Source organism: Schistocerca americana, chromosome 5 (assembly GCF_021461395.2).
Source record: "Schistocerca americana isolate TAMUIC-IGC-003095 chromosome 5, iqSchAmer2.1, whole genome shotgun sequence".
Classification (NCBI taxonomy): domain Eukaryota; kingdom Metazoa; phylum Arthropoda; class Insecta; order Orthoptera; family Acrididae; genus Schistocerca; species Schistocerca americana.
The window spans coordinates 665,768,410-665,784,343 of NC_060123.1; the positions used below are offsets into that span (position 1 = coordinate 665,768,410).

The 15,934-nt window shown below is 40.0% G+C and overlaps 1 protein-coding gene across 5 annotated transcripts in view; it reads right to left on the reverse strand.

The window, feature by feature from the left end:
* Positions 1-552: 552 nt before the first annotated feature.
* Positions 553-15,934, reverse strand: part of LOC124615729 (transcription factor MafB-like) — a 75,518-nt gene continuing 60,136 nt past the window's right edge. For all 5 annotated transcript variants that reach the window (XM_047143798.1, XM_047143800.1, XM_047143802.1 and 2 more), the window contains exon 5: positions 553-2,912. In XM_047143798.1, coding sequence (XP_046999754.1) covers positions 1,788-2,912 — 1,125 coding nt within the window. In that variant the 3' untranslated portion in view covers positions 553-1,787. The remainder of the gene's footprint in view (positions 2,913-15,934) is intronic.

Here is a 15,934-nt window from a genome sequence, read left to right on the forward strand (position 1 = left end):
TAAACAAAAAAACTTGGTTAGTAGAAGTGACGAGTGGCCTGATTTAATTTAGGGAACTTCAGCAGGTCGTGTCACGCTAACACCTTAAGAGGCTCAGTTTTATATGAATTGTTAATTAAGGTTAAGGCAAAAGAGGTGGTGGCACCTAGGTTTTCTGTTTATATTTTTGTTTGTTCCTGAATTTCCGTTTCTGTGGAGGGTGTGTAGTCTTTGCTGTCACTCATTCACTTACGAGATTTGAACTTGTATTGAGATATCTAGCCCAAATAAAGACAAGTTTTTCTTGGGCCGAAAGAAATCTTTATGAGGCTGTGCCCTTAGTGGCTGTTGCATGTAATTCATTGCGTTGTAACTGCAAGTTTAAGTGTCAATCTAAAAGTGATGTGTTTGAAGGATATTTAATTTCAAAGTCAAAGGGAAACTTATTTTGTTTGAAATTGAATGATGAACGATTTCTGAAAACAGTTTTATTACGTAAAGGTGAATCAGTAGAAACTCTTGCATTTCGATGAAAGCAAAGATTTAAGTTTCAGAGATATTACTAGCTTCCTGCAGAACATAATCTCGAGTTGGTATTAGGAAGCTTTGGTGTCAGTGAAAATCACTTAATTGCATTGGTATACGCAAACTACACAAGAGTCCGATACTAATAAAAGCTAACAAGATTACATTTAAGTAAGAAAAGTTCTAAGTGAGTACAAATCAGAACTGAAGTTAGCTGAAGTTGTTATGAAAAGTCAGCAATCATACTAACAGAGGTGTGGTGGTTAATCTGTGGAATACATTACGTATCATTATTTATGTAGCAATGATAGACTACACACAAAGAAATAGAATAATCACTTCAGTTATCTTTATACCGGTATAAACATTGTCTAAATACAAGTTTAATATGAATCAGCCTTTGCACTCACTTAATACCCGAGATGAATGTTAAAAGTTATTAAAAGAGAGATTGTTCTGCACTGGAAGGAAGTAGTTGTTTGTGAGGACAATTGCAAGCTGGATTTACGATTTAGCTTGACATAATATAAACAGGTAATGTATTGAAATAATTTTGGTGTCTTGTTTTGGACGATATGGAGATAACAGGTGTTGTCGCTGTTTTCTGCTAGTCTCATCATTGCTGGTAGATAGTGACTGTCAGTGTCATTTGGATATTTTGGTGGTATCTATTTGTGGCGTAGTAGCATTGCTGTATGACCTCAAATTCTGAATAAAGTGAAAATGCTATTTGTTATTATCTAGCATTTGAGTAAGCTGTCTCATCAGTATTTATTATCGTTGCAGTTGCTAATCATGAGAGGGTTGATCTGTCCTCAATTCGTTGTCTAAGAGTGCTACTACTGTATAAGCTAGGCTTCAAGTGTTTGCCACGCGCTTGGCTACTATTGGAATCTTCTGTGATCAGATAGTGATCCACAGTCATAATACCAACTGTCAATACAAAAACTGTACCTAATTCTTGCTGTATAGGTCGAATGGTTTGCTTAAGCAATTTTGAGCGGCAGAAAGCCATACATCGCGACATTGGTACAGTACGATCCCTTGTTGTTTTGAGCTAGATCTTGAGTTCCAACCAGTTGGCGCACTACAAAGGTTGGTGCATGAATTGTGTGGTAGTAGACAGGGAAGTGACAGAAATGAGGGGGTGACCTGATCGTGTCCACTCATGCCTTCCGTAAGGGGGGAATGTCAGGGCAGGCTACAGAGAGATAGGTGCCATATTCCAGAGTCCATGTTTTACTGTGTCCTGCACTGCTAACAGAGAGTGTTGTATGGTACTGTCATGGTGGTGGCACTTCAGGATCAGGCAGCTCACACCTCATGCTAACATCACACGTGTCTAAGTTGGCAGCGGTAGGCGAGGTGGCGGAGGCAGTGTCATGGCACGGAGGTGGTGCAGAGACAGTATCGTGCATCTGCTGTTCGAGGTATTGTTTGTACAGGTCGCGCTGCTGTGTGATGCGCAGCAGCTCCCCTCTGAGGCGCCTGAGCTCAGCAACGAGTGCGCGGTTAGTGCCCCTGAGCTCCTGGCGCTGCTGCAGCCACTTGCTGCGGCATTTCTGTGAGTAGCTACGGTTCTTGAGTGCGCGCCGCTTCTGCTTGATTCTGACCACTTCTTCACGTGGGTAGCCGTGCAGCTTCTTGTTGAGCTCAAGCGCTGACAGTGACATTAATGCCTCATCATTGAGGATGTCCCTGGAGGAGGAGGCATCTGATAAGGGATTCTGCGGCGACAGCAGCGACACCAGCTCATGGTGGTGCTGGTTGTGGTATTGTTGTACTGTAGGTGAGATGGAGCCATCACACAGCTGCCGCACTGGCACTTTCTCCTCGCCATGGTGCTGGTTGCGTGGTGCGTGCTCAGTCGGCAGTCTGCAGCAGTCGCCCCTGGAGGCAGACGTGGCCCCCAGTACCCCACTGGCAGAGGCCAGCAAAGGCACGTCCTGTGGCTCAATCATATTGTCCGCTGTGCAGTTGGGCCGCAGGTCCAGCTGCTCTGGCACCAGACAGTGCATAGCTGACTGTGGGAACCACTCCACATCATCAGAGAGCACGGTGGCAGAGGCTACAGTGGCAGCGCCCGAGACGTGCGGGGGTGACATGCACACTGACTGTGTGTCGGGTGGTGTGCCCGGGTGTTGCAGCCCCACCAACCCTGGTTCTGTATCATGCTGTGGCACTGCTTCGAGAAGCACACTGGTTTGCCGCTGGCCTGGGCTGTGCAGTAATTGTGCATCCTCACCCAGTGGCGTCGGTTGGTGACGTGTTGGTGATGGCTGAAGCAGCAGCATCGACAGCAGGGGGTGCTTCTGTTGCGGAGGCGGTGTCTCGACAACCACATCCTCTTCGAGTTTCATGGCACCCTCCAGCTGGTCCAGCTCGAACTGCTTGAGGTGTGTGTCTGTCTATGGACACAAGATAAGTACTTTTTGTATTTTTTCTTTTGAAAATGAATGATACATTCAGTGTAAAATCAAGACAAATGCTAACATTGACACAAAAACAACTCGGAGAGTAATGGTGAGCCACATGAGTTTAGTGTTAAGTGAACAAAGTACTGCTGTTCATAACATCAGAACCTTTCTGATGTTTTAATTTGGATTATGGCATCTCTCAGTCAATTGAAGGCTAATAATGAATGCTAGTCAAACACATTAAATGTGATGAACAGCAAAATGATTGAAAAAGATTGGTGTTGTTAAAGTGGGAATAGTATCGTCAAATTCTGCATTGAGGGCAGAGCTTTGTGAGAAAGTTGACACTAGCAAATAAAATGCAGAAATTAAAGGAACAGGATGGCTGACGTGGAAACTTGTTTAAAAGCTGACAGTGGTCCTATAAGAAAAGGATGCTCTTCTGTACAGTTCAGTAATGAACAGAAATTCAAATGAGTTCACTGTCTTATTGAGACAAAGACCACAATTTAAAATCAGAACTCTCCACAGTTGAGTCAAATTTAGAGATGCACATAGTGTGTGTCAGTGGCAGCACCTAAGGACAAATAGGTGAAGTACTTAATGAAGTTACATTTAGGAGTAGCTCTGTAGTGCAAAATATCAGTAAATTAGAAATAATATAATCTTAAACAAACGAATAACGGGTAAATTTTTGTGTCAAATTAAAGAATTTGCAGGAATTTGGTTTTTCAAGACATTTTCACAGTAATGTTGTAAGGGGTCATGTACAAGTGGAATCTTTTTCTGGGGATGGGAAATCCCATCTAGTACACTTCACTCACTATTGTAGGGATAATTTTGTACCCGATATGACAGACACACAGAAAATTAAATTTGTTGAAAGACTTTTACAACCAGATGTTGTGACATGGGGAAATCAAAGTAACTTAAAAAATTTAAGTTACCAGTAGTTTGAAACAGTTTTCTTAGCAATTTATGGTCTGAAGCCAAAGTGGTTAAAATCTAGAATGCTTTTCTGAATGGACCACCTTATCAGCAGGGAAAAGGTAGCATGAAAGATTTCTGCAAAAATCAGATAAAAAAGCTTCTACATGTTGAAAGGCCTCTTGGAATGTTAACCGAAATTGCCACTCTGAGAAGACATCTGCCCAAGAGCTTGCAGTGGAACTCAGTAAATACATTTCATCACTCAAAGGAGCAGTTTCTTTTTTTTACCATCTTGAAAAGTTGGATAGTACCTTAAAACATAAATTGAGCAATTTCAAACCTCCGGGAACTAACATCTGAGGGGTTGACATCCAAACAGGAACTACACAGTGTGGTAGAGAAAATAACTGCAAAAGTTATCCTCCACGCAGAAGCCAGGAGATGTACCAGAATTCTGAACATAGGAGTACTAGTGGATGAAGAAAATATACAGTGCATTGAGAGAGAGAGAGAGATCGGATGTTAAGTGATCACTGTGAAGGACACAAAAATACTGGATACTCATGAGAGACAGCATAAATAGTACTTGAAAAAATTTGAAAGGAGCCTCACTGTGGGTCTCCATTACACCAGATATTCAAATAGACTGTTTTCCTATCTTAAAAGTATGCTTCTGATTGTTGTTATTCTGATTGATTATAGCATATAACAACATTTACAGTCAACATTCTCATAAAATATGTTCTAGTTTACTCATACTGAGTATGAAGGGGTGATCTGCATTTACTGTCTTAGGAGAAGAAAAACTTCTTAGCCAAGATTGCAAAAAACAACATTGTATTGTGGATGACTGGTTTCTGTAAAACTTATGTTACCATCATCAGACCTTTGCACAGATTATTGTAAACATCTTGTGCTAGATGCACACAAAATCTTTCCATTAAATCTCCACATGCACAACCTATGACATGAATGATGTGTTGGCACGTCAAAAGTAAAAGTTAAAATTGCTATGTACACAAATCACCACAACATTTCATCCATAAGATCACACATTGTGCCTGCTAGAGTGCCACAAGTCTTGTTACTGAGGGAGTAAGGCAACAGTGAAAGATGAAAACCAACTGGAACTGGTGTGAAGACACAATGAGGTCAAAGAAAAAATAAATAAATAGAATTGTAATGAAGGTTGTAGATGGTTAAGGGTGAAGAAGGAGAGTTGTCAGACGTGACTAGTTAGGTGAATTTGTATGTGTGAATGGAAATAGAGAGGAGGAGTGCGGGGTGGGAAACAGTTGGTTGAATGCATTTAACACTGTTGGTTTCTCTATTATCAATTAAGTATATTTAGTGCCAGATCAAGTTCATCTCTGTTTTCCCCTCCTGGGGTTGGTTGTGCTACCGGCTTTTAGGCCCACATTACCATGGAGTCCACTTGCTCTCTCTTTTTTTTGGGAGGGGGGGGGGGGGGCACCAGGTGCCTGTTGCATCATGTGACTGTGTCAAGGCCGAATTAGGCTGTTTGACACCAATCAAGTGTCATTCGGCCTATTTCTTAAAGTGAATGGGCTGCAACAAAGATCATCGTTATGAAGCCGAGAGGTAAGATTCACCTCTGTGGATGCTTCAGTGTGTGTATCTATCACAGTCCATGACAGATATGTACCCTTTCCCCAGGCCTGATGAGCTGCTTGTAAAATTATGATGTGGCCAGTACTTTTCCACGATTGATTTGTCAGAAGGGTACCTCCAGTTCCCCTTGGACAAGGTCACTAGGCGCTTTCTCACTGTCAATACATCTTTCAGCCTATATCGATATCAGCACTTGCCTTTGGTGTCATGAGTGCACCTGCAATTTTTCTGTGCTTTTTAGAACAGTTGACAGCCTCTGTGCCTGGCTGAATCAATTACATCGATGATACTATTGTTTAAGGTTCTTCCACTGAAGACCACTTTAGAAATATCTGATAGTTGTTTTCTGTTTTGCAGTCTGTGGTTCTCAAGTGCAATCTTGCCAAATCTCAATTTTTTCACCCATCAATTGTGTATCTAGACTTTGAGGTTTCTCACACAGGGATCAAGCTGCTGCAACAGCATGTTAACGCAACTGCGGCTTTGCCACAGCCGACCTCTGTCAAGGAACTGCATGCATTTCTAGGTAAAGTCGCGTATTACCATAAGTTTTTACCAGATGCATCCACTGTTGCTCAGTCCCTTCAAATGCTTTTGCGTAAAAATGTGCCTTTTTCTGGTACCCAGCTTGTGACCGAGCATTCAATTTGTTTAAATCTAAGCTTCAATCTGCCCTGTGTCTGGCCACTTTCCAGCTGGGTTGGCTACAGATGCCTCTCAACATGGTCTTGATGCACAAATACGCAGACATGTGTGAAGATCTATTGCTTATGGCCCTAAGACTAACTCCAGTTCAGCTGTGGTATTCTCAGATTGAAAAGGAGGCTTTAGCAATTGTGTTTGTCCTCAAAAAGTTTCATGTCTTCTTGTATGGTTCTAAGTACCATTTAGTCATGGATCACAGGCCATTGGTTGCTGTGCCACACAAGTCAGTGCACCATTTGGAGCAGTGGGCTCTCTTTCCTCTCCCGTTGTAAGTAACATATTCATTACCAGCTGACATCACAACACACCAACGCCGATGACTTAACTCGCATTTTGATGGGCTGGATCCAGCTTTCGAGCAGAACGAGTTACTTTGTTTCCATTTCGATTTTGAGAACCAGAACACAGTCTATGGTTTTCCCATTACTAGTGCCATGATAGCGTCACCTGTTACAACAGATCCTATACTTAGTTGGATCCTCTCTTTTGTGCTGCACAATTGGCTGGAAAAACCCAGGGCCTTATCTCGGATCCCTTGCATAATTATTTTGCTGTCCACCTTTCTGTGATTCACGGGTTCTTTTGTTAGTGACGGAGGACACAGCTCCCTGGCGTGTGATTACCAATTCCCTTGTCGGTCATTGCCGGACCGCTCGCAAGAAAGCTTTGGCCCGTCAGCATGTGTATTGGCTGGGCATTATGCCACTTATTCATGCATGTGGGCTTTGTTTTTCCCCTGGCCAATGCCGCAGCACCCGTGAGAATGTCTACATGTCGATTTTGCTGGGCCCTTCCTGAATCAGTATCGGATCATTGTAATGGACACCTGTTCTAAGTTTCCCCATGTGGCGATTTGCTCATCCATGTCCATGACAAAAACTGTTTCGACCTTGTCTAAGATTTTTGCAATTGAGGGACTTCTGTAGGCTTCCTGTTTGTTTCTTGAGTTTTTGCATCTTTATGTCAGGCTAGTGGTGTTCTCCATCTCTCAGCTCCCCTGTTTCATGTTCAATCTAATGGTGAGGCCAAAAGCATGGTTTATATGTTTAAAACACTGAAAGTACGTATCTGCCATGTCCCCTGAAGCTGCTTTAGATGTTTTTTTTTTTTTGTTTGAGTTTGTATAGTTTCACCTCTGGGACGGGATGGGGGAGGAGGGGAGGGGGGGAAGGGGGGGGGGGGGAGGACCAACTACAGATCCTCCATTATCTGCTGCATTCGGCATCACTGACTCTGTGATGGTTCCAGCTGGTGCGCCTGTTTGGACTCGTGGTTTTGGCCGCTGGCGTAACTGGGTTCCTACCATCATTGAGCGTCACCAAGGCTGTCACCTGTGTGTCATCCACAATCCTGATGGGTGGATGTCCTGTCCCTGCAACAACCTGCAGCACTGCACAGTGGGGCCGACTCCGGAGTGCCCACACAGCTTCCCCCGGTCCCACTCTCACCGATATCCTGTGTCAGAAGGCCCAGTTCGCGCCACACTGCCTGGCAGATCACTGTCTGGGGTTCCTGCCTCTGTCCCCACTCCTCGACTTCCATAGCCAGTGCAGCCTCCACTGCCCCTGATGCCGCAGCCCCTGCTACCACCTCCATTGCTGGGTCCTGTGCAGCTGTCATCTCTGACGCCCCGCTGATTCATCTGGCGCCAACTGATACCTTGACAAAGAAGGTCTTCGCTATGGAGATGTCATCCCCAGTCCTGCCATACAGCCTCTCACGAGTGGGAGGAATATGCAGCAACCCGCCCCCTCATCTCTTCTACACCTACCAGCCGGTGTCTGATTGCCATATGCTGCAGCTGCTGCAATCATTGGGTGACGAAATGGACATCAGCGCCACCACTGGTGTTTTCTGTAACTCGTAATCTCAATGCCTTGTGAGATCAGTGCGCCAACGTGTTCACTACTAAGTTCGATCTGTATCTTACGTGTTGCTCTATAAATTACTATATCCCATAAATCGTGTTTGTTCTTGTTATAGCAGATTAACTTCGAAAAACAAAATGCTACAGAAGCTCTGTAACTTTTCAGTACGGCACAACTAATGCCCTTCAAACTCTGGGTCCAAATCACTCCTTACTTCACTGTGTAGAAACAGCAATTACATTGCCTTGTTGATGGGAAATAGCTAATGTAAAAACACCAGTTATAGGTAACAGGTTTCCATGCGCCCTTTAAAACAATGTACAGTATCTGACCCCAAGTATGCGTATCTTAACAGAATATTAGAATGGCTAAGAAGATGAGAAAAAAATAAACATTAAATATCCTGAGGGCTCACTAACAGAAGAAACATGTTTATCATTCATGCAAGCAACACAGGCTTTTACTGAATTGTCTGAATATTGTCTTCGTGAGTTGCAGTTTTCTTACTTTTTACCTGCAAAGTTTCAGACTGACTTGCTCGAAGAGAGATTTGGAAAGTATAGGCAATTATGTAGAGGTCAATACACTGTCTCGTCAGGCAGGTACGAGGTAGAAAAGAAGCTTTGCTTGCTGTCTGTAATTAGGCTAAATTTAAAATCAACTGTTTTCAGCGAGATCAGCATACAATCCATACAGGATATTTTCTTTGAAGTAGCAAATACAGACATTGAGAGATAGCAAATACAGACATCGAGATTCCTCGCCTATATGACAGAATGGTAGTTAATCCATCAGAAATTACTGAAAATTGCAATGAAGATTTGCCTGTTGTAACATACATAGCTATTCAGTTGTGAAACATACAAAATGGAGCTTTGTAAAGATTTCTAGAGTTAGATGACATTTTAAATGAACAAAAAATGTATTTCCTAATACAGAATGTGAATGGAAGCAAACTACTCATTCCTTGCTCTCAAGTTATCAGTGTGGTTGTCACTATTTGCCTGACAGTTACGTAATTGCATGACAAATTTGAAACTGAGTTTATTAAAGTACCGAACCAAAGAGAACTGGTTTCAAATCTGGCTTGGAATTCAGTTTTAATGAATGACCTGCCTTGGGAAAGAATATGGAAGTCACAGTGCTCAAGATACTTGCAAAAAAGTAACATGGATTTTTACAAATGTTTTTCTTGACAATTTCATTAGAAAGAAAAATCAAAGCATTTTGAAGGATGCCATCCCTAGAAAGAAAAACATATTTAACAAAAGTAAGTGAAGCCTGAACTGAGCTTTCATTTTATACATTGTGCAGAATTTTGTGGTGGAACATTTTTTCAATACATACTATACATACAAGTTCTAACAATATTGTTACTCATTACCATCCTGTAGTTCGTGCATTACTTTCACATTTTGATGAGCTGTATAAATGGAAACAATGCGAGTCCCACTAGCTCCAGTTATAATACAATTTCTGGTCTTAATACAGAAAATTTTGAGAATAAAATTTGATTTGAAAAGTTTGTACACTTCTCCTAGGTTTCCTAAAATTGATGTGTTTTGAACAATCATTGGCTTGCCATCACGATCTTTGCTCATAGAAATGTAATAATGTTTGTCAGGCATTCACCTGCTAATATTATTATTGCAATAAAACTCTTTCACTAACAGAACTGTTTTAGCAGACAAGGACTGTCCAGGCCTAAGGTCAGGAGTAGTTTACTTCCACTATTTTTTCCCCCTTGCCATGTAGCTGCTTACTCCAAACTCTTTCTGTATAAGTGCACAGGCAACTTTGGTTAGGGGAGTTAAAACCAAAAATTTTTCACTTTTACTAGAAATGTGAAACTTGTCTTTAAACTGGTCAATCATTTGTGTTTGTGTATCATTACAGGGACACATATTTTCTGATTATCACCCCTTTCTCTCTGAAAGAATGTATCACTTAATTTCAATGTAATTTTGTCGGCTTTATTTTGCAACATTTCTTTGAGCTGATACAATCCTTTATTACTGGGGATATACGAGAGTCACTCCAAAAGAGATGCACACTATTTTTGAAAAAATACAGTTTTCATTCTAAATGTGTGAAAGTTTTACATTGTGTAGATACAACCTTCCTGCTTGTTTTCAAACTAAGTTCAACCTGTTCCCATGAGTGGCGCCATCACAGCATGTCTTCAAGATGGCTGCTACACTTGACGTTCGTCAGAAGCAACGTACTGTCATAGAATTCCTATGCTGTGAAAATGAGGCAGTGGGAAACATCCACAAGAGGTATGGAGATGTTGTTGTTGATCGCAATACAGTTAGTCGGTGGGCAAGCAGGTTACATGATGAAAGTGGGCACGGCAATATTGAGGATTGTCCTCGCAGTGGCAGGCCTCATACTGCACACACTCCAGACAATGCGCAGAGAGTTAACGAATTAGTGACTGCTGACAGACGCATCGCAGTGAATGCATTGTCACGCTATGTTGGGGTAGGGGAATGAAGTGTTTGCAGAATACTGGAAGTGTTGGCATTAAAAAAGGTTTGTGCCAACTGGGTTCCCAGGATGTTGATAGTGGCTCACAAAGAAACAAGAAAAATGGTATGCAGCGAACTTTTGGAACAGTATGAGGATAGTAAAGACGAATTTCTTGGAAGAATTGTGACAGGTGTTGAAACATGGCGCCATCATTTTTCACCAGAGGTGAAGAGGCAATCAATGGAGTGGCATCATGCAAATTCACCCAAGAAAAAAAAAAAAAATTCAAAACCAAACCTTCTGCTGGAAAAGTTACGGCTACGGTGTTTTTCGATTCCGAAGGACTCTTGCTTATGGACATCATGCCAAGTGGAACCACCATAAATTTTGATGCATATGTGACGACACTGAAGAAACTTCAAGATCGACTGAGTCGTGTTCAACCACATTGGCAAAAGCAGGATGTTTTGCTGTTGTACGACAATGCACAGCCACATGTCAGTCAAAAAACCATGGAAGCGATCACAAAACTCTGATGGACAACACTAAAACACCCGCCTTACAGTCCTGACCTGGCTCCATGTGACTATCATCTCTTTGGGAAACTAAAAGACTCTCTTCGTGGAACAAGGTTGGAAGACGATGACTCCCTTGTGCAGGCTGCCAAACAGTGGCTCCAACAGGTTGGTCCAGAATTTTACCATGCGGGTATACAGGTGGCGTAAGGCAGTTGAGAGGGATGGAAATTATGCAGAGAAATGAAAATATTGTCCCTAAAGGATGTATCTACATACTGTAAAACTTTCAAATATGTAGAATAAAAGATGGATTTAAAAAAAAAAAAAAAATAGTGTGCATTTCTTTTGGAGTGACCCTCGCATCTATTGCAGGCAAAGAGATGTTCAACAAATGCAAGCCTTTTTCAGCCACAAACTCAGGGTCTTCAGATGTGCTACAACTCAGTTGTCTCTTTCCATAAGTTTCTTTGCTTTCAGTTATCAGTAGTTCAGGTTTTGTTTCACTGATAATTTCTCTCTACATGAAGTGCAGATTTTCATTTTTTCTTCCGTACCCATGTTCAGATCAATCATCCAAGAAGTTGCATTCCCATTATACTTGCCCAGTGTGAATTTCTTTTTAAGGGATTGCAACAAGATTTGTACCACTTTTTATCCATAGTGTGTTTTCTTAAGCAATCAAGGAAAGATAAATCACAAGCAACAAAAAGATGAAACCTATAAGAAGTATAAAAACGTAAAATTCTTTAATTTAAATAATACTAACACATTACCTGTTAAGAGTAAAAAAAGCAACACTTTTTTGAAACACCATTACACAAACCTAGTAATGCATGCCAGTGAAGTTAAGTGCTGGAATCCTCAGACTGTACTGAATCTTACTGCATTCTGTGCAAAATGCCACTACTACTATCTCAGAAAGATTGCTACAAATAAACTTGAATAGTGCATCATATGTTGCGTTGCAGAAACCTGCTCCCCTTTCAGTGCTTTGGTAATTTTGTTTCAAGAATTGATCTCTACTGAAGTCCATCATTTTGTGAATAAAATTTAAAGGTTTCGTTTGATTATTATTTATTGGTAGTATTTATTTTCTGTTATGTTAGTTGTAATTCATAAATCATAAGCCAAACAGCTTTAGAAGTTGATCTGGCATCCACTGAACACACCTTGTAAACTGGATTAAATGGTTCTGTGTGCACAAGTAAAATAAAAAATACTTAATGCGCAGCTTGCAGAGTACATTTTTCTTTTAAACTACTGCAGTTTATACACCGCCGCTGCAGAATTGCACTACAATTAATTTGTTAATATCATTTTAACTTTAGTTTTATGGATTGTAGTTTTATGAACCAGTCTGCAAAAGTTCTGATGTAGTTAGCAAAGGAAATTTCAGTAAAATTAAATTTATTTCAGTATATTCCCCCTGGAATACCATCATGAGATTTAGCACATACATTACATATAGTGCACAAGTAATCCTTCCTTTTTTTCCCAAAACAAAAAATCTACTTTCAAAATTTTAAGAATTAAAAAAATTGGTTTTGGAATTCTACATTTTTGTGGATCTTGTAACGTAGCATACATTTTTAAACCTTGGAAGAAACTAAATAAAGTGGTACAAATTTCAGTCTGTAACACAAATAATTAAGGTTTCAAAGCATGCCAAAAATGCCACAGTTTTTGGTCACTTTAAGGTCAAAAACTCTAAAATGAAAAGAGCAACATATATTTAATTTGGAGTTTTTCATTATTATGATGGCTAGAATAAAAATATAAATAATTTCAAAATTCCACATCATCAATGTTGAAATTTAATTTTTTTTGGTTGATTTCACATTTTTAAACATATTAATTTGTGTGTCGTTAGGAACGTGTGTAGGCCTAATGAAGCCATCAGTCCCTGCATAAATTTCGGATTTTCAGTGCCAAAACAGATAAGTTTGAGTGTATTACTGTAAAACAGATAAGTTTGAGTATTAGTGTACAAAATAATTGAGATAAGAGCAATTTGGTTAAAATAATGATGTATGCCACTAGAAATATAATATTTAGCCAGAAAAAGTTTCTAGAAGTGGCTGCCAGTGGAAACTGCTCTTGGGTTGACAAGACTTGTACAACTGCTCTTGGTACGTGGGCTGCTTAGCCTTCTCTCTAGGTGACACTGACTGAGTGGACCTTTTCCAGTATGAGGCATTCTCTTGCTGTTTTATTCAGCACTGCCCAAGTGCTAACTGTTACATGTTTTTATGTGACGGGACAGTTGTTCAGGTTTTATGTAAAACAGTCATATGAAGTCAAGTCTTACCAAAATTGTAAGAACAGTCTGCAGATGCTGATAAAATACTGAGTTTGGTAAGTTTCCTTTGAATAGTAGGGCAATACTGAGTAATTAATTGGTTAACTTATTTAGGGTACTAATACCCATAATTACACACAAATTAGCGGATAGATCGTTATTGCCATTCTTAACCAGTTACATCCACTGGAGGGCAATATTATTGGTTGAACAATTATTAGGGTTCCTGCAAACTGTTATGGCCTGGCACTTTAATTTGGAAAAGCAAAACTTCAGTATGAAACTGAAGCTAAATTTAACTGCTAGTATGAGCATGGTTGGGTCTAGGCCTTGTTAGGGCGTGTGTTAAGCCCGCCATACATGTTCTGGTACACCTGTCAAATAAACCTGCACAAGTATACCAGAAAGGTATACCTGTGCAGGCTGGAGCACACACGCGCTGTGGTAAACCGGAAGATTTTAACTCAGTCAGTCGAGAAATGGCGAGCAGACAAGGAGACAACGCGATCGCATTAGTCGGTCTGTTAGTGGCCACGAAGTGTAAAAGGAAGCAAAAATGAAAAACGTGGTATAGAGAGTTGTTTACAAAGAGAAATAAATACACTCATACTAAATTAGTAAAAGAGTTATGTTAAGAACCTTCAGATTATCGTAATTATTTGTGGATGACTGAAGACGCCTACCAAAAACTATTGTCGCTTGTGACTCCTTTAACACAAAGGAAAAATACAGTTATGAGAACTTCTATTTATGCCCATTAAAGATTGACAGCTACTCGGAAGTTTCTTGCAACGGGTAGATCGTATGAATGTCTCAAATATTCTACTATAATATCACCCCAAGCTCTTGGCAAAATAATTCCAGAGACATGTGATGCCATCTACAATGTGCTGAAAGGATTGTATCTTCAGGTATGTATAATAAATACACACATTTTTTAAATTCTTTTATTCTTAGTAACTCTTCTTACAATTCAAAGACAAAATTTCAACTGAAACATAATAATGAATAATACATGAAATTCGAAAATAATTGAAAATTTGGTATTATTCATCAATTAAAAACATAGAAAAATTTAAAATGCCAAAAAATCAAATATTATTATAGGTAGCTAAGTAAGTAGCTGATGAATGTGGAAGTGGAAGCTCTTGATTGGTTACAAATTCTGCAGGCGCTGTTTGTTGCATAAACTGATCATATGAAGTAGCTGCGGTAGGACTTTGTGAGCTGGTACTTGAGCTGGGACTGGTTAGATATTCGGAGCTGTATGAACTCATTGGCACGTTAAGCATTCCCATTTCAGCTTCATATAGGAGATCATTGATTCTTTTTTCAACAACCAGACACTGGCATTTTTCCAGTGTCCTCATTCTCATTGCAATAGATTTTCCCAGTAGATCATACCTGTCATCTTGGGGCGAAGGCTTTTTAAAATGATCTCTCACTGATAGCAGAACGTCATTGGTCAGTTCCACATTTTTCCTCTTTTTTGCCAAATTTGGTCGTGATATCGGGAGTTCTTTGGAATTTTGAGGACTCTTGTTTGTCTCTGAGGGTTCTTCACTGCTGGGTGTCTGTGGAGCAACATCATCAATTCCATCCTGAAAGAAGCATATTGTTAGACCCTAAAAGTCATTTACTCTGGTTCTATTTTTTATATCGGGAATATAATTTAAAATAAACAAAACTATAAGATAAAAGCAACACAAACATTCTTTAAAAATTATTAAACGGATAGTTTCACTGTAGTATTTTAAAATTATGTTTCTTATTTTCTTTATAACCAAACTTTTTAAACAAGCATTGGTTTTGTGTTATTTTAAATGTTATTTTCATTTTGCTTATAACAGTAAATTTATAAAGCCTATTGCAATCAACATTGCTATACATCCACATTGTAAAAAAATATTAATTTGCTGTTGTTTCAGTTTCCTGACTCGGCTCAGAAATGGAAAGTTATTGCTAAAACATTTGAAGACAGATGGAATTTCCCACATTGTCTGGGTGCCATGGACGGTAAACATATAGGCATAGTTACCCCAGTGAATTCCGGATCTTTTTACTTCAACTACAAAGGCTGACACAGTATGGTACTTTTTGCAATAGTGGATGCTAACAATTGGTTCCTTCTCGTGAATTTTGGAACTAATGGATGTGTTTCTGCTGAAGGCGTTCTCCAGAATACTAAATTTTACGAAAAGTTAGAGAGTAACGAGCTCAAACTTCCAGAGCCATGCAATGTTACAGAAAATTTCGAAAATGTCCCTTATGTTTTTGTAGCTGATGACACCTTTCCTCTTGCACTTAATATTATGAAGCCTTTTCGACAAGCGCAACTAGATTCAGCTAGTAAAGAAATTTACAACTACCGCATTTCAAGAGCAAGACACATTGTCGAAAATTGTTTTGGAATACTTGCATCCAGATTTCGTATATTCCATACTCAAATCAATTTGGAACCGGAGAACATAATGAAAGTGGTGATGGCAACTTGTGCACTGCATAATTTTTTGATGGAACAACATCCAGGCTTTTACACTCCTCCAAACAGTACCTATCAGGAGACGTACGATGGAACTACTGCCATTA